This window comes from Cinclus cinclus, chromosome 27 (assembly GCF_963662255.1).
Source record: "Cinclus cinclus chromosome 27, bCinCin1.1, whole genome shotgun sequence".
NCBI classification, from domain to species: Eukaryota; Metazoa; Chordata; class Aves; order Passeriformes; family Cinclidae; genus Cinclus; species Cinclus cinclus.
The window spans coordinates 3,104,141-3,131,342 of NC_085072.1; the positions used below are offsets into that span (position 1 = coordinate 3,104,141).

The 27,202-nt window shown below is 60.3% G+C and overlaps 1 protein-coding gene across 1 annotated transcript; it reads left to right on the top strand.

Annotated features, from left to right (window-relative positions):
- Positions 1-5,578: 5,578 nt before the first annotated feature.
- Positions 5,579-24,246, top strand: PLEKHA6 (pleckstrin homology domain containing A6). The gene is made up of 21 exons (XM_062509343.1): positions 5,579-5,680; positions 5,779-5,883; positions 5,956-6,028; positions 6,339-6,439; positions 8,715-8,830; positions 9,295-9,795; positions 10,325-10,814; positions 15,867-15,935; positions 16,207-16,287; positions 16,812-16,961; positions 17,227-17,322; positions 18,090-18,201; positions 18,316-18,455; positions 20,199-20,325; positions 20,476-20,564; positions 20,827-21,024; positions 22,174-22,338; positions 22,567-22,700; positions 22,840-22,982; positions 23,755-23,879; positions 24,162-24,246. The coding sequence occupies exons 1-20, from the start codon at positions 5,579-5,581 to the stop codon at positions 23,868-23,870; spliced, it is 3,108 nt and encodes a 1,035-aa protein (XP_062365327.1). The 3' UTR covers positions 23,871-23,879; positions 24,162-24,246.
- Positions 24,247-27,202: the final 2,956 nt, after the last annotated feature.

Sequence of the window (27,202 nt, forward strand, 5' to 3'; positions counted from 1 at the left end):
GAGCCCTGACCCCCCAGGAATGGCCTTGGAGTGGGAATGGTTCCGTTAACTCTGGTGGTTTTGGGGGGTCACTGCTCCCCTCTGTGCCCCTGTGGGCACTGAGCCCTGGTGAGGGGACAGCTCTGTTGTGTCACCGTGTCACCATGTCACTGTGTCACCGTGTCACTTTGTCATCGTGTCACTGCCACCTGCTCCTTCCAACTGGAGAAGTGTCAGCCCCCTGGGACACTCAGCTCCAGGCTCTGGGGGTCTTTGGGGACAGGAGGTGACACTCAGAGTGTGATGGTGGCTCTGGGGGTCTTTGGGGACCTCCCCCAGCCATGGTTTTTGGTTTGAAGAGCTGGAAAGCCACAACCCCAGCGGGCTGAGGGAGGGGACAGGGGGACAGGGGATTGTCACTCTGCTCCCGGCAGACTTTGGGGAAGAACAGCGGCGTTGGAAGTTTTATTCCTCAATCATCGCATTTATTCCCTTCTCTTGGCCCGTGTCCTTTTGGAAAAGCACGAGGAGGTTCCGAGGGGTTTCTTTGTTTATCTCGAGGACAAGCTGCGACTTTTCCCCCTCAGCCCTCCCGGGAGGTCGGGGGCAGCGTGCCCATGGATCGGACACGGATCACGGATCAGCCACGGCTGTGCCGTGTCCCTGCCTGGACACCAAAGACCGTGACAGGGCCCAGCTGGCGCCAGGACCACGGCCCCTCCTCCAGGCTGGCAAACCCAGCCTAAACCCAGCTCAAAAGCCCCCAAGCCTGGCACAGCCCCTTTGACACAGAACCGGGGTGACAGAGGGGAGCCTCCTTCCCTGCTCCTGCCACACTGTCCCCATATTGCTGTCCCCAAAAGCAGCCGCAGGTCCCTTCCTGCCGTGGTGGCCGTGCCACCGAGCGAGCACTGGCGTTGTCACCAAGCAGGGCTGGCACACGCCCGCAGCCGTTGGGGGACCTTGCCCCCGGATCCTCGGCTGGTGGTGATGGAGAAGCGGGTGAGTCACTGTGGTGGGGACGTGAGGGGACATGGAGGGACACGAGGGGACATGGGGGGACACGAGGGGACATGGGGGGACACGAGGGGACAGGCAGCACTGGGGTGTTTCCACCGGTTCAGACCCTGGCATGAGGCTGCTGCTGCCCACAGGAGGTGTGGTGGGGGGTTGTCCATGGATGTGCCTCACCCCATGCCCTAAAAAGGTGGATTTGGTCGGTCTGGATTCATTTTAGTTTGGATTTGCTCTGGATTTGAATGGATTTGGTTTGAGTTTGGATATGGATCAGTTTGGATTCGGTTTAGTTTGGATTTGATTTGGGCTCAGATTTGTTTCACTTTGGATTCGATTTAGTTTGGATTTAGTTTAGTTTGAATTTGGTTCAGTTTGGTTTAGATCCAGTTTGATTTGGATATGGTTTAGTTTGGATTTGGATTTGATTCCATTTGGATTTGATTCCATTTGGATTTGATTGTGGTTTGAATTCGGTTTAGTTTGGATTCGGTTCAGTTTGGATTCGGTTCAGTTTGGATTCAGTTTAGTTTGGATTTGGTTCAGTTTGGATTTGGTTTGGGCTCGGGTTTGTTTCAGTTAGGATTGGGTTTAGTTTGAATTTGGTTCAGTTTGGTCTGGATTCAGTTTGGTTTGAATTCAGTTTGGTTTTGATGCAGTTGGTTTTGGTTTTGGTTGGGGTTTGGATTTGGTTCAGTTTGGATTTATTTCAGTTTGGGTTTCATTTGTTCTGGATTTGGTTTGGATTCAGTTTAGTTTGGATTCAGTTTCATAAGTGCCAAGGTGTTGGCACATTCTGGGATGGGCTGGGACCACTGGTACCACCCAGGGGGCAGAGGGGACATCCCTGAGGATGTCACTGGCACTGCCCTCACCCCAAACGGGAGCAATTCGGGTTTTTGGCAGCATCCCACCGTGCTCCCGGGATTTTCCGGAGCAGGGCCGTGGCGGGATGGAGCCCAGCGGCCTCCCCGTGCTCCGCTTCCTTCTTTGGAGCTTTCTTGGAAATGTCAGCCAGATTCCTTCCCTCCCTCCTTCCCGAGGATTTCCTACCCGCCCTGAGGGCTTTGGATTCTCTTCCTAAAGTCCGGGCGGAGCCCAGATCCTGATGCTTCCCACTCCCAACCTCTGAAAGTCTCCCCGGGATTTTTTTTGGGGGGCGCTGATGCCCTGCGGGGTCTGTCCCCCCCCCCCTCCCCCGTCTGGTGCTTGTGCCCATCCCGGTCCCCGGGATTTCCTCCCGGTGTCACCTGGGGAAAGAACGGCCTCGGGGAGGAGGGGACACACCCAGGGATGGTTTGGGGACACTCTGGGATGGTTTTTGGGGACACTCAGAGATGGTTTGGGGACACAAGCAGGGGGAAGGGACGCAGCCGCTGAATCCAGGGCAATGACTGAGCTCACTCAGCTCAGCGCGGCCGCTTCCCTCGTTGTGACACCCGCTCTCCCCGCTGCCCTGCTGGTCTGGGGGGGCAGCCAGGAGCCCCTCACCAGCCCTTCTGAGCCCCCCTTAAACCCCTCCGAGCCCTCCGATCTGCCCGTACCGCCCTTCCCCTGCCACCAGCATCTCCCCGGCTCCGCACCTGGGCTGGGGGAGGCGGCCGTGCCGCGCTGCCCTTCGCCTCTCCTCTGCGGGGACGCGAGCGGGAGCTGTTTGTCCCCGCTGTCGCCTTCCCCGCTGGCTGCCGCACACCGGGGCCGCCCAACCCCGCCGCTACCGGATCCCCCCCGGATCCCCCCGGATTCCCCCGCAGCTCCGGCACCGTCAATGCCACCGGCGCGGGGCGAGCGGGGCACCGGCACGGCTGGCACAGGACGGGCACAGCCCTCGCCCGCCGCCCGCGTTCCCCTGCCCGCTCGGGGCCGCTCCGGTGGCCCGCGGTGTCCCCTCGCAGCGCGGTGGTGGCCCCTGGCACCGGCCGTGCCCACCGCGGTGGCCATGCCGGGAGCCGGGAGCGGGCGCTGAGCCGGGAGAGCCCCCGGGACGATGCTGAAGTTTCGGGCGGACCGGAGGGTGAGGTAGGAACACCCAGAGATCTTGGGGAGACCCGGGGGGAGCCCGCGGGGAGCCGGCGATGCGGGACCCTCGGGCCGGGCAGTGGCTGCTGCATTGCAGTGCTCGGGAGGCGATGGGGACTGGCGAGTTTCTGGAGCGGGGTCAGCCCCGGAGCGGCTGCCGGGCGCTGATCCCGGGAGGTTTGCGGCTCTTCCCGGCGGCTGGGGGTGAGGGCAGGGTTGGGATGGGGGGAGGCAATGCCAGGAGGAGCCGAGGGAGATGAAAAATTGGGGTGTCCTGCCCGCAGGGAGAGGCCAGCCTGTGGGGACAGGGACCTGCCGTGGGCGGGGATGGTGGGGGGGGCAGTGTGGGGTTCAGGAATGGGGGGGAACACTCAGTGTGGGGTTCAGGAATGGGGGGGAACACTCAGTGTGGGGTTCAGGGATGGAGGGGAACACTCAGTGTGGGGTTCAGGAATGGGGGGAACACTCAGTGTGGGGTTCAGGAATGGGGGGGAACACTCAGTGTGGGGTTCAGGAATGGGGGGGAACACTCAGTGTGGGGTTCAGGGATGGAGGGGCACACTCAGTGTGGGGTTCAGGGATGGGGGGAACACTCAGTGTGGGGTTCAGGGATGGAGGGGCACATCCATTGTGGGGTTCAGGGATTGGGGGGCACACCCATTGTGGGGTCCAGACCATCTGGTGGGTGCTGGCAGCGCCCACTCCCCACACCTGGCACTTTCGGGGTGCTGCTCTCTCAGCATTGCACCCTCCTGGTACGTCAGCATCACTGTGGGGATGGGACCTGCCCCAATTCCCGGGATTTGAACCCCTCTGGAAGCTCTGACGGGGTGACAAAACTATCCGGGAGCAGCTCTGAGAGCTCCCTCAGCTGTGCTGGAGCGTGGGCTGGGCACTGAGGGTGACTCCAGGCACTGGGGAGGTTTGGAGAGCGAACCCCACCAGCTGTGGGGTGCACACACACTCCTCGGGTTTTTAAGGTGCCCCTGAGCGCTCAGAGACGGGATCAGATCCCTGGAAGGGGACAGGGTGGGACTGCAAGGGGTGGCAGCTCAGCAGCAGCAGCAGCAGCACTTTTTGGGGTGTCATGGGTTAATGGGATGGGATGGGATCTCCATGGTCTTGGCACCGGCGTTTTCTTGCTCAAACTTCCCCTGTTTTGCTGACAGGCAGGAGGAGTTGGTGGCACGGGGGTGGCTCCATGTCCCAGTGCCCCGTGGGTTTGGGAAGGAGGGGATGGAGTCTGGTACAAAATTCCTGGGATGGAGCCCTGATCCTCGTCCTTTCTCCCTTGAGCACCCCAGAAAGTGGTGTGGGAGGGTGTTTTAGGGTGCCTGGCGCTGCCATCTCTGAGGGACGGGGCAGGGACGTAGCACGAGGGGCCAGCTGAGCCTGGGACAGCCCTGTCACACCTCTGGTGGCACTGCCAGGGATCCCTTCAGCTGCACCCAGGGAGTGCCACAGAGACAGCAACAGCTTGTATTGGGAATCTTGGGATGGTGTTTGGGGTCTGGGGAGTAATGGGGTAGTTTTTAGGGTCTGGAGTGCCCAGGGATGGTGTTTGGGGGTCTGAAGTGCCCCAGGATGGTATTTGGGGTCTGGGGGTTCCCAGCCCCCATGGCCAGGTGACCCCACTCAAAGCCTCGAGGTGCTTTGGAAATGGCTCTGAGAGCAGCCAGGGGAGGAGGTGACATTGGGGACATGGCTGCAGGCACAGCCCTGCATGGGCCATTGCTGCTGCTGCTGCTGCAGCGACTTGTGAGTGTGGCCAGCGGTGACAGCTGGGATGTGACAGCAGCAGGAAGGGTGGCCCGGCCACCACAGCCCCGATTTTGGCAGAGCTGGCTCTGCCTGGGCACTTCCTGGGAAATGCCGATGAAATCTTGGAGTGCCCAGGGAAGGGGATGGAGCTGGGGAAGGGGCTGGGTGGGGGGGGCTCAGCCTGGAGAAAAGGACACTCGGGGGGACTCTCTGGCTCTCCCTGACAGGAGGGGGCAACCAGGGGGTTTCAGGCTCCGCTCGCCATCCCTGGGAGTGTCCACTTGGGTGGGTGTGGCACTTGGGGACACAGCTTGGTGGTGCTGGGTTGATGGCTGGGCTCTGTGAGCTTGGAGGGTTTTCCAGCCTTGACGATTCCGTGATTCTGTGTTGCTGTGGAGGATCCTAACTGGGATTAGTGGGATGCTCGGGGCAGGGGAGGGGATATCAGCCCTGGAACCAATCCCGGTGTTGGCGTGGAGCCAGCAGAGCAGCACGCGTGGTGCCAAAGGGACTCCACAGGGGACATGGGGACTCTGTGAGGGACACGGGGACTCCTAACACTCACCCATCGCTGTCCCCACAGCCACAATGAAAGGCGGAACACCTTCCTGCACCCAGTGACGGGACAGGTCCCCGAGGACACCTCAAGGCTTCACTTGCCCAAGTAGGTCACCCAAAATCCCCTCAGTGGCCAGCGGGGTGGGATGGGGCAGGGCTGGGGATGGTGGGGGGCACGGCTCCAGGGGGGTGCAGAAGCACAGACCCCCTGATCCCCCCCTTCTCGTGTCACAGACAGAGCTCGGACATGTCCAGCAAGGCGAACAGCAAGCGGCCGGCCACCGTCCCCAGCGAGCCCCCCAACCACGCCATGGTGGCCGAGGTGCCCCCAGAGCGCCCCGGAGGCCGGGTGAGTGCCCGGGGGTGAGTGGCACCGCTGTCACCAGCTCAGACAGTGAATCAGGGACTCCAACCCGGGCACTGAGCATCTCCTCTTGCTCCGTGCAGGCTCCACGCTCCTCCCGCAAGGGCATCGCTTTCGGGAAGCGCTCCAACTCCATGAAGAGGAACCCCAACGCCGCCGTCACCAAGAGCGGGTGGCTCTACAAGCAGGTACCCACCCCGTGCCACTCCTTCCTGGCCCCACAGAGCCCCTGAACTGCTCTCACCGCCCCTTTCTCGCAGGCCAGCTCGGGGGTGAAGCAGTGGAACAAGCGCTGGTTTGTGCTGGTGGATCGCTGCCTCTTCTACTACAAAGGTAGGGCCACCCCCAGAGCTCGTGGCCATCCCCAGCGTGCCCCGGGTGTCACCGGCACGAAGTCCCAGGCTCGTTCGGGTGCTCGCAGCACCGAGGGGTTAATCCCGAGTTTTCTCCGCCTCCCTGGCAACTCCCGGGCTCGGCCCGGGGCTGTCATCAATAATTGAGGAGGTTGTTTGTGAGCCAGGCAGAGCTGCGGGAGCAGCAACAGGCAGGGAGCCGATCCCACAGGTGGGACGGAGCCCGGGGGATGAGGGGGCTCTGCCGGGGGTCCCTCCGTGGGTGTAACCCCAGGACTCACCCCCCATAGACGAGAAGGAGGAGAACATCTTGGGCAGCATCCCTCTGCTCAGCTTCCGCGTGGCCGCCGTGCAGCCCTCGGACAACATCAGCAGGAAGCACACGTTCAAGGTCAGTGCCTGTGCCGGGGCTTGCAGGGGACAGCGTGGCACTGGGATGGCACTGGGATGGCACTGGGATGGCACTGGGATGGCACTGGTGATGCTGGCAGGGTCCCTGCTGCTCTCGTGGCTTTCTTGGTGGCGGCGCATGGAGCACGCTGGGGTGATCCCCGTGGATTGGATCTGCGTCTGCTGGGGAAACGGGGACAGGGCAGTGTCCCCAAGGTCACCACCCCCCTCTGCAGGGCCCTGCTCTGGGGGCTCCCACCCCTCTCTCTGCCCTGCTTTCCCCTCTCCATGGCTGCTGCCCCCTCTGCCAGCTCCCAGAGCTGAGCACGGAGCTGTCCCCAATTCCAGCCCTGTTTTAGCTGCTTGACTGGCAAGTGTCACCGGAAAGGGGGGAGCTGCCACCAGTGGCTGCTGTGGGACTGCAGAGGGGAGCAGGGAGAGGTGACAGCAGCTGCTGCTCCTCCACATCCACCCCTGGCAGGGTCTGAGCTCCCCTGGCACTTTTTGGCACCGCTGGGTACCTTTGGCATCACCAGGCACCTTCCCCAGCCCAGCTGCTTGTGGTCATGGGTTACTGTGACACTCCCTTGTTGATCCCAGTGTGCCCTCCCCATATCCAGAGCCGGTGCTGGCGTCCCCACAGGGCACTCCCAGTCTAAGGGAGGGATTTGTGTAGCTGCTCCCCCCTTAAACCTGAATTTAGGCTCAGCTGAGTGAGGTCACACATGGGGTCTGCCCTGTGCCTGTGCCCATGCTGGTGCCACCTTCTGCAGGTGACAGCAGGGAAGTGACATTGGGGTGTCCAGGGAAGGGTTTGGGAAATACTGAGGGATCTGGGGAAGGGTCTGGAGAATCCTGAGGGGAAGGGGCTCAGCCTGGAGAAAAGGAGGCTCAGGGGGAATTTCTGGCTCTGCACAACTCCCTGACAGGAGGGGACAGCCGGGGGGGATTTGGGATCTCATCCCAGGGAACAGGGACAGGAGGAGAGGGAACGGCCTCGGGCTGGGCCAGGGGAGGCTCAGGCTGGAATTTCCTCCTGGAAAGGGCTGGAAGGGGCTGCCCAGGGAGGTTTGGAGTGCCCATCCCTGGAGGTGGCACCTGGAGGTGGCACTGAGTGCTCAGAGTGGGGATTTGGGCACAGCTTGGACTCGATGACCCCAGAGGGATTTTCCAGCCTCAGTAATTCCATAATTCTGTGAAATCCCTGCTGCCTGACACTGGTGGGGAGAAAACCTCACCGAGCTGCTGCCCACACGCTGAGCTCGGCTTTGGGAGGATGGTTTTTGTCCAGGGAAGGGCAGAGAGGTTCCCACCCCACTCCCGCTGACCCCATGTCTGTGTTTCCTCCTCCTCCTCCTCCTCCTCCTCCTCCGAGGATGTCGGGACAGGAGGGGTTTCTCGGTGCCACCCACCACGCCAGCACCCAGCCACCAGCACCTAGGTAGTACCTTCTTGTGTTTTGGGTGCATGCAGAGGCTGAGGGACCCCCGGGCTCGCTCTGCTCCCCTGCTCCTGCTAATCCCAGAGATGGATCCCTTCGATTTCAGCTCTTCCCCTGCCTGCAGAGCTTCCAGAAGTGCATGGGGGCTCAGCAGGTGACTCCAGCTGGCTGCATGCTCTGGGAAGGATGGAAACTTAAGGGAGGGGTTTCGTCAGACCTCATTTTTCTGGTTTAGTTAATTTTATTATTTTCTTTAAGAGATTGGACAGCTGAAATTCTTTCAGGAGGAAAACTGCAATTCCTCGTTTTTCTTCCTCCTTGCTTTGCCCCATCCCTTTTCCACAGGGGGGAAGGTGGAAGCTTCAAAAAGACCCTCAAATAAAAGCTCCTTCCAGCACGTTCTGGGCGGAGAACCAGCACCAATATCATGGATCAAAACCAAACTTTTTCCACCCAAAATACTTTCTAGGCAGAGAAACCACCTTCCCCCTCACCCTGCATGGACGATGCTCCTCCAGTGCTGCTGCTTGCCGGGACTCTTTGCCGCCTCAATATTAGGGTGCTGCTCCTTTTGGGGTGGGGGACAAAAAAACCCTGGGAGTGACTCCAAGGGGGACAAAACCCCGCTGTGAGGGGCCTGCAGAGCTCTCCTGCCGCACAGGGAGGGGAAGGAGCAGCCCTGGCAGCGCCAGGAGCAGCAGGATGGGGTGCCAGGCTGGAAGCAGAGCTCTCACCCCCGTTTCTGTCTCTCTCTCCCCGTTCTGTGCCCCCACAGGTGACGGTGTGCTGGGTGGAGGAGCTGCCGGCGGGTAACGGGCAGTCCCTGTCTCCCCAGGCCGAGCACGCCGGCATCCGCACCTACTTCTTCAGCGCCGAGAACACAGAGGAGCAGGAATCCTGGATCCAGGCCATGGGCGAGGCCGCCCGCGTGCAGATCCCCCCGACCCAGAGGTCAGCGCCTGGTGCCACCCGCACTGCCCGGCCCTCCTGGGGACACGGTGCTGTCCTGGCTGCACACACGGGGACATTTGGGGATGTGAGGGACACTGGAGAAGGGACCCAGGGTCATCATTTGGGGGCCATGAGAGACACTCTGGAGAAGGGACCCAGGGATATCATTTGGGGGACATGAGGGACACTCTGGAGAAGAGACCCAGGGTCATCATTTGGGGGACATCAGGGACACTCTGGAGAAGAGACCCAGGGTCCTTTGGGGGACATCAGGGACACTCTGGAGAAGAGACCCAGGGTCCTTTGGGGGACATCAGGGACACTCTGGAGAAGAGACCCAGGGTCCTTTGGGGGACATGAGGGACACTCTGGAGAAGGGAGCTGGGTGACCCCACAAGGCTCATTGAGGTACAGGGGCACTGCCAGGTGTTGGTGACCCCTCTGTGGTGTCTCGGCACCCCCAGGCACTCGGAGAAGCCGGACTCGGAGAACATCCCCCCCAGCAAACACCACCACCACCACTGCAACGCCGCCCACCGCGAGCACGCCAAGGCCGAGCCCGACACCAAGGCCCGCGGGGAGGGCGACGGCCGCGGTTCCGAGAAGATGGAGCGGAAGCCGCCGGAGCGGGCGGACGGCAAGAAGGATCCTCTGGCCAAAACCAACGGCCTCGCCGGGCAGGAGCCACCCTCGGAGCCGGGCAGTCCCTACCCCGAGGGACCACGGGGGCCAGCGAGCGCCGAGCGGCCAGCACAGCCCAACGGGTGGCCGTACCCCTCTCCCAGCCGGCCTGGCAGCACCGCGTTCCCCCCGGGGGGTGACGGTGAGAGCGGGGTCCCCCAGCGCCGGGGGGTGACCCCCAGGTCCCACCCCGAGAAGGTGGCTCAGCGCAAGAGCTCCATGACGCAGCTGCAGCAGTGGGTGAACTCCCGCCGCGCCACCGGGCCCCCCGAGGAGCTGCGCAGGTGAGGGATGCGCCAGGATGCTCCTTTCTGTTCCGGGGTTGGTCTCTCTTGGGAATGTTCCGCCCTTTCCTGGTTCTCTGGGGGCTTCTGAGGGGCGAGAAAATCTTGTTTTCCTCTCCTTTCTTTGTTTTTCTCCTCCCAGTGACAGCTCGGAGCTGGGTGTGGGACAACCCAAAAAGCCAAGGAGGGTGGGTTGTAAAGGGGGGGGGGGGGTCCATGGGAAGAGGGGGGAGACAGGATGGGGAATCCACCACGGGGTCGTTTGGAGGAGGGATACAAGGACAGGAAGCCGCCAGAGGATCTCTGCGATGAGGGATGTCAGGACAGGAAGCCACCTCGGTGTCCCTGCAGGAGGGATATGAGGAGAGGAGGCCACCATGAGATCCCAGAGAGGAATTCCATGAGGGGAAGCTCCCACACAATCCCTGGCAGGACAAACCCCACGCTGGCAGCTTCCCCGCTGCCCGAGCCGCCTCCTCTCGGGCCGTCCTTGCCCACTGCCCTCACCTCTCTCTCTCTCCCTCTCCAGCCCCACCAGGTTTTACCCCGTGTCCCGCCGTGTGCCCGATTATTACTCGCCCTACTCGCCGCAGTACCCCGAGGAGTACCAGTACTACCCGCCGGGCGTGCGCCCCGACAGCATCTGCTCCATGCCCGCCTTCGAGCGCGTCAGCCCGCCGTGGGCTCTGGAGGACAAACGCCACTCCTTCCGCAACGGGGGTCCCTTCCACCCCGCCTTCGGCCGCCAGGACGTGCCGCTGTGGCTGCCGGCGCCCTCGAGGCCGCCGAGCTACCTGGACGAGGTGGACGCGGCCTCGGGCTCGCTGCGGAGGATGTCGCTGCAGCCGCGCTCGCGCTCCGTGCCGCGTTCGCCCAGCCAGGGCTCCTACGGCCGTGCCAGGGTTTACTCGCCCGTACGCTCGCCCAGCGCCCGCTTCGAGCGGCTGCCGCCCCGCGGGGATGAGATTTACGCAGACCCCGCCACCTTGGTGATGCGCAGGTCCATCAGCTCGCCCAAGGTGGGCACCTGAGCGGCGGGGAGGGGAGGTGGGGCAGGGGCATGGCCGTGTCCCCTCTGTGTGCACGGCCTGGCATCAAAGTGACACCAAGAACGTGGCTTGCAGGGGAGGGTGGGGATGGGATGTCCGTAGACATCCTGCAAAGATTCCCTGGTTGTGTTTGTGGGATGGGATGGGATGGGATGGGATGGGATGGGATGGGATGGGATGGGATGGGATGGGATGGGATGGGATGGGATGGGATGGGATGCTCAGAGCCACCCCAGATGTGCTCCCAAGAAGGGAGCTCTGATGTCCCTGTCCCTCTCCCGTGCGTTCTCCTGCTGTTCCATGTCCCTGATTTCGGGGTGGGGGTCCCCTCTCTCCACAGTACGATTACCTGGGTGACAGGCGGCCCGTCCCGGCCGGGGTGTACCCGTACCACTTCCCGGCATCCCCCACTATCCACGACAAAATGGTACGTACCCACTGTCCCCTGGGGGTGACCCTGTGACGGGGGCGCACAGACCCCACCCCAGGGACGTGAGGCAGTTTTTGGGGGGGCCTCACTCCGGTGGCCAAGGAGGAACCGGTGCACTCCCAGGGCAGTGTCAGAGCTGGGCCTTTCACTGGTGTCTCCGGTCCCTCCCGGCCATTCCCGAAGGAAATCTGTGTGGAAAGGCCCCTCTGGAGCAATGGGACACCCTCGGACCCCCAGGGTGGTCCCTGGCTAAGGCCGGTGCTCCCCAAACCTCTCCCGCTCTGCTTCCTCACATCTGGCCACAGCTGCTTTGTTCTCCTGCCTCGTGTCCCCCCCCTCCCCCTCCCAGAGCTGGGGGGTGACACCGGGAGGTCCCCGCAGATCCCAAAACCCTGGCATATGGGACAGCCAGAGGAAGGAGAAACCTGAATTTCACCACAGCCCACCCATGCCACCCATCCATCCCCGCAGCTGGAAGCAGGATCTCCCCAGGGGGAAAAGAAAAAAAAAAGAAAATAAGAAAATAAGAAAAATAGAAAATTAAGAAAGCAGCTGCCCAGGGCCCATTCCCGGCAGCATTCCCAGCCCGGGAATTCCATAGGCTCCCCCCTAACCGCTTTGCTTCTTCTTTTATGTGTTTCCCTGCTCGTTTCTTGCCTGCTGGCTCCTGGTAGGATGAACTTTTAGACCTTCAGTTGCAAAGAAACCTAGAATATTTGGACCAGCAGGTAGGCGGAGCTGGCTGCCAGCCTCACCTCACCGGCTGCTTCTCGTGTCCCTGTCCCCTGCTGCCATCCATCCTCACCCCTCCCGGCATCCCAGCAGCACCAGCTGTCTTTTTCTTTTTGGTTTTGCTTCTTCCATCCTCTGCATCCGTAGCGCCGCTCATCGCCCGGCAGAAAAATTCCCTTCGAAATCTCTGGCAGTGCCTCTGTTTTTTTGGGTTTTTTTGGGGGGCGGGGGAGAGTTTTGGGGGTTTTTGGGGCAGATTCCAACATTTTCAGGAGTTGTTCTGGAGTTTGGGGTTGCAGCGGGTCTGGAGCCCCCCCTAAGGTTGGTGTTGGACACCTGCACGATGTCCCCAGGTGTGTCCAGGCTGTCCCCCATGTGCCAAGGGTGGCAGGTGACACTGGGGACCATGTCCTGGTGATGTGGTGGCACCTCGGGGGTGAAAAGTTTGGTGCAGGTTGAGCCCAAAAAAACCCCCAGCAGTGCTCGGGTGGCTTTGGAGGGTTTTAACTTCGATTTTCAATTGGGTTTGTGGAGGAAAACCATGATTTTACCAGCGATTTTTAGAGGAAAAGACTGATTTTGCTGGAGGTTTTTGGATGAAAAACCTTTTGCTAGGGGGGTTTGGAGAAAAACCCTGGTTGTGGCAGGGTTTTTTTGAGGAAAACCTTAGAGGAAAACCCTGAATTTGCCAAGTGTTTTGGAGGAAAATCCTGATTTTATCAGGGATTTTGGAGGAAAATTCTGATTTTACCAAGGAATTTGAAGGAAAATTTTGATTTTACCAAGGGTTTTGGAGGAAAACCCTGATTTTATCAGGGATTTTGGAGGAAAACCCTGATTTTATCAGGGATTTTGAAGGAAAATCCTGATTTTACCAGGGATTTTGAAGGAAAATCCTGATTTTACCAGGGATTTGGAAGGAAAATCATGATTTTACCAGGGATTTTGGAGGAAAACCCTGATTTTACCGGGGATTTTGGAGGAAAATCCTGATTTTACCAAGGAATTTGGAGGAAAACCCTGATTTTATCAGGGATTTTGGAGGAAAATCCTGATTTTACCAGGGATTTTGAAGGAAAATCCTGATTTTACCGGGGATTTGGAAGGAAAATCATGATTTTACCAGGGATTTTGGAGGAAAACCCAGATTTTACCAGCGATTTTGAAGGAAAACCTCAGATGAAAGCCATGACCTTGTGTGAAGTTTTTGGAGGAAAGCCCTGATTTTTACCATCAATTTTTGGACGAAAACTGCACCGACTTCATCCCAGGATCACGGGGAGGGGGGTACAGCCGGGAGAGCCCCCAGGGATGTGTCCAGGCACTTTCTGAAGCCACGGCCGGGCACAGGAGCTGCAGCCCAGACCAGGCTGGCACGGAGGGAGCTGCTCGTGGGCACGATCCCATTTGGCTGCAATTCTCCCGTGGCCAGGATCTGTGTCCGCCTTGGAGCAGGGCCAGGAGCTCTTGCTGCAATAAAAGCTCCCCCTGCGCTGTCTCAAAGAGCTGCAGCCTCTCCACGGCTCTTTAAAACGCTCCCTAAAAAGGTTTTGGCATCTCCTCCTCTTCCAGCGGCCTCTGGGGAGGATGATTTGGAGCGACGCTGTCAAGGGCCTCTCTTCAAACATCCTCCTGCTCTGTTTTCTTTCTCCTTCCTCGCCCAGGCTCCCCCCTCTGCAGCTCCAGCAGGGTTTGAGCCCTGGTTTGGTGACAAAGTGTTGTCACCCTTTGGATTTCAGCGGTGCCAGGGCTTCCCTGGAATGGCCAGCTCGGGGCTGGGGGGCTCTGGGAGGAGCTGGCTGCTGATGATGACTTGAGTGGCTTTGTCACCCAGCACCGAGGGAGCTTGGCCACCACTGGCTGTGCACAGCTGGTTGGGGACAGTTCTGTCCCCGTGGAGTGGCACAGACCTGCCCGAACTGTGCCCGGCAACAGGGATGTGCCACTCCCGGTGCCACCTGGAAAAGGGGACGCTGTTGTCCCCAACCCCAGCTTTCAGTCACTTCCCCAGCAGCCAGCATTCGTTTGTAGGGTCACGCCAGCCCGGCTGGGCACGGAGCCGTGGGGCAGTGTCAGGGCCTGTCCGTGTGTCCGTCTGCGTGCCGGGCCACGCTGCCGCCGTCCCTGTCCCAGCTCGTGTCTGTCTGTGCCATCTGCTCCGAGCTGGCTCTGTTTTATCCATAATCCCCCCACCAAAAAAAGGAGCAACAGCAGCACGAGGCCACAGCTGGAGCCCCTGGGCCACCTCAGGAGGTGGCACTTTACGTCCTGAGGGCTCCTGGACCGGTCACCGCTGGCACGGGCGCATGTCCCCGCTGACCTGTGCCCTTTCCTTCCCTGTGTGCTGCAGATGAGCGAGAGCGAGACCCTCATCACTATGGTGAACAGGATGGTGGAGACCTCCCCCCCTAGGGCCCAGCTCTACATGCAAGTAAGGCTCCGGCCACCAGGCCCCGCAAGGCTCGTGCCTGGTGGCCGTGCCGGCCACCCCATGCGCCACCCGGGGTCACCTCCTGCCACCCGGGGTCACCTCCTGCCACCCGGGGTCACCTCCTGCCATCGCCACTCGCTCAGCAGCCGCAGCATCCGGCACATCCCGCTCTGGGGGGATGCGCTGCTCCATCCCAGGCTTTGCTAATCCATCCATGAGCCATTCCAAGCCGGCAAATCCTCGTGCTGGCAACGCGAGGTGGGGACCGAGCTGCCCCTGAGGGGACTTTTGGGGACAGAGCTGTCCCAGGGGCTCTCGGACCGAGCTGTCGCCAGGACTTCTGGGGACGGAGCTGTTCCCGGGAGTCTCGGACCAAGCTGCCCTCAGGGATTCTTGGGGACAGAGCTGTCCCAGGGATTCTTGGGGACAGAGCTGTCCTGGGGACTCTCGGACCAAGCTGCTCCAGGACTTTTGGGGACGGAGCTGTCCTGGGGACTGTCAGATGCAAGGGACTTGACCCATCCTTGTTTTTCAAGGAGGAGTGTGGTGACAGGAACGCAGCTCTTAAACCAAGGGAATAATTCCTGAAACAGGGACAGGGAAAGACCTTTCCACCCCAGAGGCTCCTTCTGTCCCCAGCCCTGGGACATCCCTGCAAAGTCACATGGCAATGCCACCCACCCCGGGTTGTGCTGCCCTGGGCACTTCCTGGATGGGATTTTCCAACCAAAAAAAAAAAAAAAAAAAATTCCTGTTTCCATCTGCTGCCAGCATGGAGGGTGAACCGGGAGCTCCCGGGATGCTCCTCCGGCTGGCCGGGCTCCCTGCCCGCCTCATCCCGACCCACCCGGCTCTGCCTCCAGCCCCGCGGGCATTTCCCACATCCGGATCCATTTGCATCATCCCGGAGTTTTAAATGGCTCCAAAGCACCCTCTCTGCTTTCTAGCAATAATGATCCCCTCCTTCCTATCTCGTGCCTTTCATCTCCAGCTCTGGGAGGCAGTTAATTGCCGAAGGTCCCATTAGTAATTGAGATTTCCAGGAAAGGAAAATGACTCACGGAGAAGCCGGGCGGGGGTAAACAGGCCCAGCTGCCGCAGCAGCTGCGGATTTATAGGTGCTCCCACTCCGCCGAGGTGGAATTACAGCTCAATCGCGCTGCCTTTGTTTTCCCTGCCGCTGGAATGGTGGCGCTTAATGATTCACGAGAGGTTGTCGCTGGACGGTTCCCGCTGGGAATGGGCAAGGAGAGGTTGTGATTTCATCCCAGTGACTCCCGATTGATGGGGAGCATCCATCGCCTCCGGGGCTCGGCTTCCGTCTCCTTCTCCCGGCTCGCAGGGATGGGAGAGAGGGGTTGGGAGCTGCCTCCCCTTCCCTGCGCGTCCCGGGGGGGATGCCAGGCTCACCCCTCGCTCTGCTTTGCAGGTGACACCGTTCCCGGAGCCCTACAGGGACACCCTGCACTCCTACAAGATCAGCGAGCAGGACACCGATGTAAGAGCCAGTCGTGTCCCCTCTCTGTGTCCCCTGTCCCTGCAGGCAGAGCTGTGCCGGTGGCTTTGCGTTCCTCAGGGATCAATCCCGCCCTGAGTTTAGGTTCCAGTTTGTCCCGTGTCACCCCCAAATCCCTGCAATGACAGCAGGAGGTTGGAAACCTGCCTCCCCTCCCCACCCGGGGCCATCGACCCCATCAATCCCACCAGTCCCGGCTGCATCCCAGTGAGATTCTCATCCACTCCCCTCTTCCTCTTCCCTCGCGGCACAGAAGCTGCTGGGGAAGCTCTGCGAGCAGAACAAGGTGCTGCGGGAGCAGGAGAGGCTGGTGCAGCAGCTGCGGGCTGAGAAGGTACGTGGTGGCACCTGAGAAAGGGGTGGCACCTGAGAAGGTGGTGGCACCTCAGGTGGCCACGCGGGGACCTGGTGGTGGCACCTGTGTGGTGAGGAAGTGACATCACCACGGGAGGGGTTAAGTTCAACCTGGATATCGAGGTGTGTTTGTCACCTGCCACCTCTGAACCTGATATTCAGGTGTGTGTGTCCCCTGTCACCTTTAACCTGGATATCCAGGTGTATGTGTGTGTCACGTGTCACCTTTAACCTGGACATCCAGGTGAGAGCATCCCCCTGTCACCCTGAACCTGAATATCCAGGAGTGTGTGTGTGTCCCCTGCCATCCCTGGGTTGAAGGGACATTAAAAACATCTCATTCCACCTCTGGGCCGCTAGCCCAGGTTCTCCAACCTGGCTTTGGGCACTTCCAGTGATGCAGCAGCCACAGCTTGGGGTCATTTCTGAGCTGGGGGTGAGGCCGTGGTGCTCCCAGTGTGTTACTGAGCAACTGGGACCTCACAGCTCCATCTGTTCCCTCAGGAGAGCCTGGAGAGTGCCCTGATGGGGACACACCAGGAGCTGGAGATGTTCGGGAGCCAGCCTGCCTATCCTGAGAAGCTGTTGCACAAGAAGGAATCGCTCCAGAACCAGCTCATCAACATCCGGGTGGAGCTGTCCCAGGCCAGCACGGTAACGGGGGGGATTTGGGTCCCTTTTGTCCCTTCCTGGATGGAAAACAAACAGGGAGATCCCCTTGGCTGGCTGGGGACTGAAGTCCCTCCCTGGGGACAAAGCAAGTTTGGCATCCTTCAGGTGTCACCTCAGCTCCTGGTTGTGTCTCTGCCGTGTTCTGGGTACCTCAGAGGTTGTCCCTGCTGCTGCCACCCCCTCCCCAGCTCGGGGGGCTGTGCTGGGTGGCAAAGACCACCCCTGATCTCCCCCACTGTCCCCTCAGGCCCTGGCAAACAGCACGGCCGAGTACGAGAGCCTGGAGAGTGAGGTGTCCACTCTGCACGATGACCTCTGGGAGCAGCTGAACCTGGACATCCAGGTGAGAGTGTCCCCCATCACCTTTAACCTGGACACCCAGGTGAGAGTGTCCCCTGTCACCTTTAACCTGGACACCCAGGTGAGAGTGTCCCCCTATCACCTTTAACCTGGACACCCAGGTGAGAGTGTCCCCTGTCACCTTTAACCTGGACATCCAGGTGAGAGTGTCCCCTGTCACCTTTAACCTGGACATCCAGGTGAGAGTGTCCCCCTATCACCTTTAACCTGGACATCCAGGTGAGAGTGTCCCCCTATCACCTTTAACCTGGACACCCAGGTGAGAGTATCCCCCCGTCACCTTTAACCTGGACATCCAGGTGAGAGTGTCCCCTGTCACCTTTAACCTGGACACCCAGGTGAGAGTGTCCCCTGTCACCTTTAACCTGGACACCCAGGTGAGAGTGTCCCCTGTCACCTTTAACCTGGACACCCATCTCCCCTGCCATCCCTGGCACCCCCTTGGAGATGAAATCCCCCTCTGCCCCCACCAGTGGGTTCTCCATGCCCAGCCTCATGTCCAGCTTTGTCCACTGTGGTCACTTGGCTGCCATCGAGGGGGGCAGCCCAGAGTCCCCCCAGCTGCCCCCAGCCCAGGTGGGATCCTGGGGAGCAGATCCAGGGATAAAAATCCTGGCAGTGACGGTTCAGCCTCAGTCAGTTCCCATAGCTCAGTTTGGGGCTGGGCTCCAGCCTGGTTTGGGGACACCCAGGGCTGGCATCGATGTCCCCAAGCCCCCTCTGAACTTTCCTGCCTTTCGCCCAATGCAGAACGAGATGCTCAACCGGCAGATCCAGAAGGAGATCTGGCGGATCCAGGATGTGATGGAGGGGCTGAGGAAGAACAACCCCTCCCGTGGCACCGACACCGCCAAGCACAGAGGTGAGGGGGGCTGTCCCTGCCTGGGGTGTCCCCGATGGGCTCCTGCTCAGGGAGGTGAAGACCCTCGTTGTTATCTTATAATTATAATTATCTCATTCCCGCTCTTCTCCACAGCATCCCTGGGCCCCTCGGGCACGTACAGCTCCAACAGCCCTGCCAGCCCCCTGAGCTCTGCCAGCCTCACCAGCCCCCTGAGCCCCTTCTCCCTCATCTCCGGCTCCCAGGGATCGCCCACCAAGCCAGTCCCCAGCGAGGTCAGTGACCCTGGCTGTCCCCTCTTTGCCACCAGCAGGGGCTGGGGGCTGCTGGGCACCCCTGGAGCTGCCTCCCCTCGCGGCTCTGCCTGGGGGCACCGTTTTGGTGACATGGATGGGCTCTGGTGACACCTGGTGACTTTGGGGTCCGTGGTCCCTTGCAGGGCTGTGGCTCTGGAGGGACGGGAGTTGCTCAGCTCCAGCTTTTGGTTCCTGGTGCCACCACAGCCGCTCTGAGTGCCGTCACCCAGGGCTGCTGTCACCTTCATGCACAGGACATTTATTTAGGGTGGAATTTGGGGACACCCCAGCCCTGCCTGACCGGACAGAGGCGATGCCAAGGGCTGTCAAGAACCCTTCATTTGGGGATCCCCCAAGCCCTGCCTAGCCCTGGGGACGAGCAGCAGGATGTGGGACACCTGAGGACACCCCGGCGTCACTCCCTCCTCCATCCCTTTCTCCAGGCTGCTCCCACCGTGTTTCTTTTTCTCGGTCTCTTTTCTAACTCTCTGTTCCTTCTCTGCTCTCACGCCTCCCGCTCCTGCCCGCCCCAGGAACCTGGCCCGCCTCGACCTCCCCTCCCCAAGTCCTACGTTCCCCTGGAATCTCCTCCGGCCGTTCCTCCGCTCCCCAGCGAGAGCCGCCTCTGGCCCTACCCCGCCTCCCCTTCCTGGCACCAAGGCGGTGGAGAGGCCAAGCGGGGACAGGTACCGAACCCTGCGGGGCACCTCCTCCTCCTCCTCTTCCTCCTCCTCGTGGCATGGAAGGCGCTGGGGTGAGGCAGGAGCCGGAGCTGCCCGCCCCAAATCCACTGGGACATCGTGGAGGTGGCACTTTGCAATCCTGCCACACCCCTCATGTCCCCAGCAGGTCACCACTCAGGACAGGGATTGTCCCTTCCCCCTCCTCCTCCTCCTCCTCCTCCTCCTCCTGGGGAGGTTGTTCCTGGTTGTCCCTTCTTTGCTTTGCTGGGCCCTCGCCTCTGTCACTGTCCTTCCGTGTCACCGCTCCCTTCGTGGCAGGCTCTGAGCCCACAGCTCCAGGGCGAACCTGGATTTGGGAATTCCTGGTGACACCTCGGCCGTGTGTGGGGACGCAGGTGACACGAGTGGCATCACAGCCAGGGCTTGGGATGTGTGACCGTGGCTGTGCCAAGCCAGGAAGGGGCACGGTGCCAGCACAGGTGGCACTTCCAGCTGCCATGGGTGGCACAGTGGTGGCTGTGTGTGACACAGGGGTGTCAGGGTGCATTAAGGGGGACACACTGGTCTGCTGGGCCTGTTGTCACACCCCTCTGTCACCCCAGCAGTTCCCTGGCTGTTCCCATGGGATGCAAGAGGGAAAAGACCTCAAAAATGTCCCTTTGCTGGCTCTCATGCCCCCGTGTCACCCCATGGACACTGGGTGTGACAAGAGCCCAGCACAGAGCCAGGATGTCCCTGTCCCCCAGCTCCTGGGGGCTGTGGAGGGGTTGTCACCCTGTAGGAACCTTTGTCCCTTCCTGTGGGGACAGTGGTGGCTGCCCAGCCCTTAAAGGATGGGACAGGGCAGGGATGAGAGCAGAGCCCCCCTCAGCCCCTCCCTCCACAATTTTGGGGTGCTCTGGTCCCACCTGGCCACTGTCCGTGTGTCCCTGGATGGTGTCCCTGATCTGTCACCCCAAGAGCAGCGAGTGTCCCCAGGCAGAGCGTGGCCCCCAGGCAGGACTGGGGTTCACTGGGGACATTTTCCCCTCCTCCACAGCCCAAACCAGGCTTCGAGCAGAGCAAGAAGGAGCCTCCTCGACCCAGCCCCCCTGGCCCCACACCCGAGGGGCTCCCGCAGAGCCGACCTGAACAGGACGGGGACAAACAAGCAGCTCTCAACAAGGGTATGGCACTGGGGACACCCGGCAGGACCTGGGGGTGGCACTGGGGACACCCGGCAGGACCCGGGGGTGGCACTGGGGACACCTAGCAGGACCCGGGGGTGGCACTGGGACCCTGCCCCGGGTCACCCTGGCATTGTGGTCTCCCCACAGTGGGAATCGTCCCCCCCAGGACCAAGTCTCCGGCGGAGGATGAGGTGGTGCCCAGGAGGAACGGCCTGGCCAACGGGCTCAGCTCCCGGGTAGGGCTGGGCTGGAGGGGCCGGGGACTTGGTTGGGGGGTCTGGGTGAGGCAAGGGGGGGCTCTGCTGCAGCCTGGGGATGGGAGCGTGTGTCTGTGTGACTCCATGTGTCACCATCCACCTCCTGGAGACCCCCAGGGTGACTTCAGCACCTTCCCCATCCCTGAGAGTGACATCCCAGCCACGCACGACAGAGGGATGTGGCACTGGGAGGATGTGGCCAGCCACCAGTGAGTGACCACGGGGCTGGACTCATCCCCAGGAGAGACCCAAGAGCGCCGTGTTTGCCACCGAGACCAAGGTGAAGATGAGCGTGGAGGAGCAGATCGACCGCATGAAGCGGCACCAGAGCGGCTCCATGAAGGAGAAGCGGCGCAGCCTGCAGCTCCCCAGCCCCCAGCAGCTCCCTGGCCCCCAGCCCGACCCCCCTGGCACCAAAACCCCCTCCTCCTACAAGGTGGTGAGTGGCTGAGCGCGGCAGGGACGGCGCAGGCTGGCACAGGGGACAGCACAAGGGACGCTCGTGGGCTGCCAGGAGGATCCGTGGGGATCTGATGCCGCCAACCTTCCTGGAGAGAGGGTTCTGCAAGGGGTCTCTGGCAGGTCTCCTAGCTGCTGGACAAACCTCAGCAAGCGGTGGCCTGTGGCCACAAGTGATCAGCTCTGATCAGTGATTTCAGCTCTGATTTCAGCTCTGCTTGCGAGGTTATCCCAGAGACAGACACAGGAGCGATTCCACAGAATTTCCTTTGTTATCCAGCGGCTCTGTGAAGGGAGCCAGGGATGACAGCTCCCCGGAGAGCTGGGGGGAAATACTGGGGTTTTTATGGGGGAGAGCAAGGGTGGCACCAAGGGGGAAAGACCAACGGGTTACAAAGGATGAACGTGGGTATAGGGCATGGTGGCATCACTGAAGCCTTTGGGGATAGCTCACCATGGAAAGGGAAGATGTGCCAACCTAAGGAGCATCTTTCCAGGAGGGTTGAGATAAGCCAATCACAGCCTGTGGAGGGAGCAGGACCCTCACAAGGCCCCCTTGGAGAGCCATTCCCTAGATAAGAACTGCTCAGTCACAGTGACTGGGCTAAGAGACCCTTCTCCTCGCATCGGATCCCACTTTATCTCCTTGTAAAACTATTGGTTGTATTTCCTCAGCCCCAAACCATTGCTCGTTTTGCCAATCCATGCTTTCCCTATAAAAACCCCTACTCTTACCTAGTCCAGCAGAATGCTGCTGTCACTGGACACCCTTCACAGAAGAAGACAATAAAGAACTCTGGAATCGCTACACAGCGCTCCCGGTCTCATCCCAGCGGTACCTTGCAAGCTGAGCTGAAATCACTTAGAGCTGAAATCACTGCAAGAGCTGATCACCTGAAATCCAGGCCTTGCTTGCACATTGGTACCTTTGTGGTTGAGACTGCCTAGACTCCAGGAGAGGCTGTTCCTTGTGGCGCTTCGCTGTCTGGGGGAGTTGGGTGGAGCCAGGGTGGAGCCAGCCGCAACAACAGCCCAGTCAAGGGACATCCATCCAGGGCAGGGCTGTGGGCAGAGCCGTGGCAGGTCCATCAGCCTCCACAGACGCTGAGTGGAGCGCGGTCCCTCGCAGGTGAGGCGACACCGCAGCATCCACGAGGTGGACATCTCGGACCTGGAGGCCGCGCTGCGCTCCGACGAGCCCGGCAAGGTGTACGAGACGCCGCAGGAGGAGATCGCCCGGCTGCGCAAGATGGAGCTGGAGCCGCAGCACTACGACGTGGACATCAACAAGGAGGTGAGCGCAGGGTGTCCCCGAGTGTCCTCAGGGGGGGGTCACACCTCACCTGGCAGTCACACCTCACCTGGCAGCAGCCTGGAGTTGTGTCCAGGCAGGGGTTAGGGATGAGCGGTGCAAGCTGGAGGGGACAGGTCCCCGGTGTCCGGCACAGGGACATTGTGTGGCTCCATGTGTCACCACCCACCTCCTGGAGATCCTTCCTCAACTTTCTGCCACTGTCCCCAGCTGTCCACGCCGGACAAAGTGCTGATCCCTGAGCGCTACGTGGAGCTGGAGCCGGAGTCCCCCCTCAGCCCCGAGGAGATGAAGGAGAAGCAGAAGAAGGTGGAAAGGATCAAGACCCTCATTGCTAAATCCAGGTGAGGATGCAGCAACCACACCAGCCATGCTAGGGATCATCCTGAGGGGGAACAGACCACTCACCTCCATCCATCCCATCCCATCCCATCCCATCCCGGGGGTCCTGGCAGGGATGCTGACCCCAGGTGCCATTCCCAGCCTGCAGAATGTCATCCCCCTGGGCGAGGGGGAGGTGGACACACCCCAGGACCCTGAGATGCAGCTGCAGGAGCAGGAGAAGAGGATCGAGATCTCGTGTGCCCTGGCAGCAGAGGCCTCGCGCCGCAGCCGGATGCTCTCAGGTGAGGAATGAGTGGCTTGGATTTGGATCCTGCAGATCCCTGGGAGAGTGAGGTGCCAGGAGGGCAGGAGGGTGAAGGGAGGTGCAGATTTGGCAGCACGGCAAGGGGTCAGTGGGCAGGAGAGGGGACAGGTGATGCCAGCAGCCACGAGATCCTGGGATGGAGCAGCCATTCCAGCCGGGCACAGCTTCCAGAACCCTGTCGGGAGTGTTTGCGAGGGTGGGAGCACCTGGCAGGGTGGCATGAGGTGGCATGAGATGGCACGGTGTGGCTTAGCAAGCACAGTGGCACCCCGTGCGGGGAGGTTGCAGTGTCACCCCGTGCCCAGGGAATTGTGGTGTCACCCCATGCCTGAGGCACTGTTGGTGGCACTGGCTGGCACCTTGTGGCCGTGCACGGTGGTGCTTCGTGCTGGGGTGGGGATCGTGGTGGCACGCTGTGCCCAGGTGAGCACAGTGACATCCTGTACCTGGCCAGCTGCGGTGTCACACCATGCCCGGGTGCCCGCGGTGTCACACCGTGCCCTGTCCATGAGGAGCCCTGCCGGGAGCTCACGTGTGCGTGCTGTGCCCAGCTGTGCCTCTGTCCTGCCAGCTGTGCCTCTGTCCTGCCAGCTGTGCCTCTGCCCTACCCGCGCTTGCTTTCCCCCCTTTCCTTTCTCCTTCCTCCGCCTTGTTCCCAGCCCTGCTGTCCCCTCCCTGCTGTCCCCAGCCCCTCTGTCCCCTCCCCGCTGCCCTCTCCTTCACTCCCCTCTCCCGTTTCTCGTTTCCAGCTCAGTGCGCTACCCCCAGCCCTCCCACCTCCCCAGCCTCCCCGACTCCACCGACCAACCCCCTCTCGTCCGAGTCGCCCCGGGCCGCCGACAGCAGCCACCTCATGCGGGTGTGAGCCTGTGACGTAAGCGCCTCTTCTCTCTGACGTCATCCCCTCCATCCTTTCGCTGCCACGTCAGCCCCGGCTCCTCCATGGACCGAGTGTTGCCCCCCCCCCCCCCCCCCAAACCAAGGGGCAGTGCAGGGTGGAAAAGGGGGGCCCAGCATAAAAATTTGGGGGAGGGGTCACAGCCTCCCCCAGCTCCTCGCAGCCAAATCCCCGCCGCATTTTCCACGGGGGGGGGAGGGGTGGGCGCAGGGTGGAGCCCCCCCAGCTCAGCCCCTCTGTCCTGTCCCCCCTACTCAGTTCAAGCCCTGGCTGCTGCCGGCGCCATCAAGTTCCACGGGGCCACGTTTTAGTCCCCTCCTGAGGTGACACCGAACTTCTCGCCACCATCCTCGGCTCTCCCGGACCCCCTTCCCTCCCTCCGGCGGCGGCACCACCGGGAGATGTGGCACTGTCCCAAGGAAACGGCTGGGGGCTGTCCCCAAGGAGCCCCCCGGGCTGCCAGCGGCCACAGGGACACACCCGCACAGCTGTGACAGTGGCCAGAGGGCCAGCGGCGAGCACAGGGACCCCCAAGGTCTGTGAAGGGGCTCTTGGGGTGAGGACCTGCCTGTCCCCTCCACGGATGGTGCTCCCACCTTCCAGCTCTCCTGGATGCTCCTCCCCAGCTCCTCGGACACCGCTTCCCTTCCCTGAGCTCTGATCCTGATTTTGGGAACCATCCGTGTCGCCGCAGGTGGCTTGGCTGGAGAAAGAAGGGGACAGGACGGATGGGGGTGGCACTGGGGGAGACATGGAGGTGTCCCCAGGGTGCTCTAAGGGTTCTCCAGGAGGACACGGATGTGCCCAGGGTGCTCCAAGGGTTCTCCAGTGGGACATGGATGTGCCCAGGGTGCTCTGAGGGCTCTCCAGAGGGACACGGAGATGCCCAGGGTGCTCCAAGGGCTCTCCAGGAGGACATGGAGGTGCCCAGGGTGCTCCAAAGGTTCTCCAGAGGGACATGGAGGTGCCCAGGGTTCTCCAAAGGTTCTCCAGAGGGACATGGAGGTGCCCAGGGTGCTCCAAAGGTTCTCCAGAGGGACATGGAGGTGCCCAGGGTGCTCCAAGGGCTCTCCAGGAGGACATGGATGTGCCCAGGGGTCTCCAAAGGTTCTCCAGAGGGACATGGAGGTGCCCAGGGTGCTCCGAAGTCTCCCAAAGCACGGAGCAGGAGGTGTGGGCAGGGATGGGGATGCTGGATGGGAGCAGAGGAGGGAATTGGGGAGCAGAGCCAGGGGGGATAACAGAGCTGTGGGGTCAGCAGGGAACCCCCTCTGGAGGGTGGTGATGGTGCTGAGGAGGGGTTTGGGAACAGTGGGGCCACCTGGACTGCCCCCACCTCGCTGTCACCCTCCAAAAATCCCTTCCTGCAGCTCTCTAGCCTCTTCTAGCGGTTCAGATTTCCTGTAGCAAATTCCCCCTTTTCTTTTTGTTTTTTTCCTTGGGGAAAGGAAGGACGTGAGGGTGGCAGGGCAGATGGAGCCAAGAGCTGGATCCCAAATAATCCCAAATCCCATCCATCCCTCCTGGGCCAATCCCAAACCCCCAAGACCCCCCTGCATCCCAATCCCAATTTAGCAATACTTGTAGGATCCCCGGAGCCCTAAACCCCGCTCCCGAACCTCCCTCAGCCCCTTTAGCTCATAAAGCTGGCCCTTTATTTTGCTATTTACATGCCTTAATCTATGTTTGATGGAGATTCTACATTTATAATATATATCTATATTTGGTTTTTCCTCTTCTTTTCCCGGGAAAAAGCTCGTGCCGAGCTCTCTCTTCTCCGCAGGATTTGTTGGTGCCAGCCCTGCCAACAAAACAAAGATTCTTTGCCAATTTACCAGAGGGGGGAGGAAAATTTAAAAAATAAAATTAAAAAAAAAAGAAAAACACAAAAAATAAGAAAAAGAAAAAAGGAAAAAAAAACCTATTTAAAATATATCTATTTTTTCTGCTTTTATTAAAAGCAAATTTATTTAAAATAAAATATACAGAGACTGTAAGTTTGAAGAGAGGATGAGTTTATTTCCCTGTGTCCCCTCTCGGGTCGCTGGGGCAGACCCCCCCCCCTTACTCTGGGGACACCTTGGGGACATCCTGGGGTGGCTGTGGGGCAGCAATTCCCATTTCTGGGATGCAGAGAGGACGAGGAGCATCCCAAAGCCACTGCCTGCTCTCCCCAAAGGTGCGACCCGGCCGCGATTTTATTTTATTTAAAAAAAAAATAGTAATAACAATAAAAAACAAGGAAACCAAACATTAATTAATCAATTAATTTTATTTTGGTTATTATTTTTCATAAGCACTTCATAAAGCAGTGACTTGTTAACCCAGAACGGATTTGCATCGGGAGGAAATAAATCTATTTATGCATTTGGGGAGGGTGGGATGGGAGGGCTTTGGTTTTCTGGGATATTTTCCTAGCGGTAGAGAAATAAAAATATCTATGAAACAACAACGTTTTCCTGATTTTTTTTTTTTTCCATGGATGAGCTTGGATATGGGATTTAATGTAGGGTTGGGAAGCAGGAGGTGGCGGGGCTCCAGAGGCAGCTCCTCCTGCCTCTCCCGGGGTTTTTTTGGGTTTTGTTTTCCCTCTGGGGTTGGTTTTGGTGCTTGTGCAGGGACAGGATTCCCATCCATGGGCAATTTGTGGGATGAGTGTTGGGAATGGTTGCGTTTGGGTGGCTTTGGGGTGACAGAGATGACACAAGGGACTCTGCGCTGGGTCTGGAGGAGTCGATATTCCCACCTCGACCAGCGAATCCCAGGAGCCTCGATATTCCCAAAACTCTTCTTTCCCATGGAGCAGCCTGGGATCCGTGGGATCTGTGGGAATCCACATGAGCTGCAACGCCTGTGGACATTGCAGGGACCTCTGCTGTCCCCTTGGTGCCACTCAGCAGGGATCCATCCCATCCCATCCCATCCCATCCCATCCCATCCCATCCCATCCCATCCCATCCCATCCCATCCCATCCCATCCCATCCCATCCCATCCCATCCCATCCCATTCCATGGAACCTGTTCTACTGGGACAGGGAGGGCAGGACCAGCAGTTTCTGGTGGCCATGAGCCACCATGTCCCCTCTGAAGCCACCACATTCCCCCTGGAGCCACCACATCCCTTTGGGAGCCACCATGTCCCCTCTGGAGGCACCGTGTCCCCCGGAGGCGGCGCCGTGGGCGTTCCCGGGGCCGTTAATGATTCCCAGGATGACGTAGGGACTAAAGGGCTTTTCCAAGGGTCACTCTGCAAGTGGGGCCACCCTCGCCCGGCCTCACCCAGCCCCGTCACCGCCAAC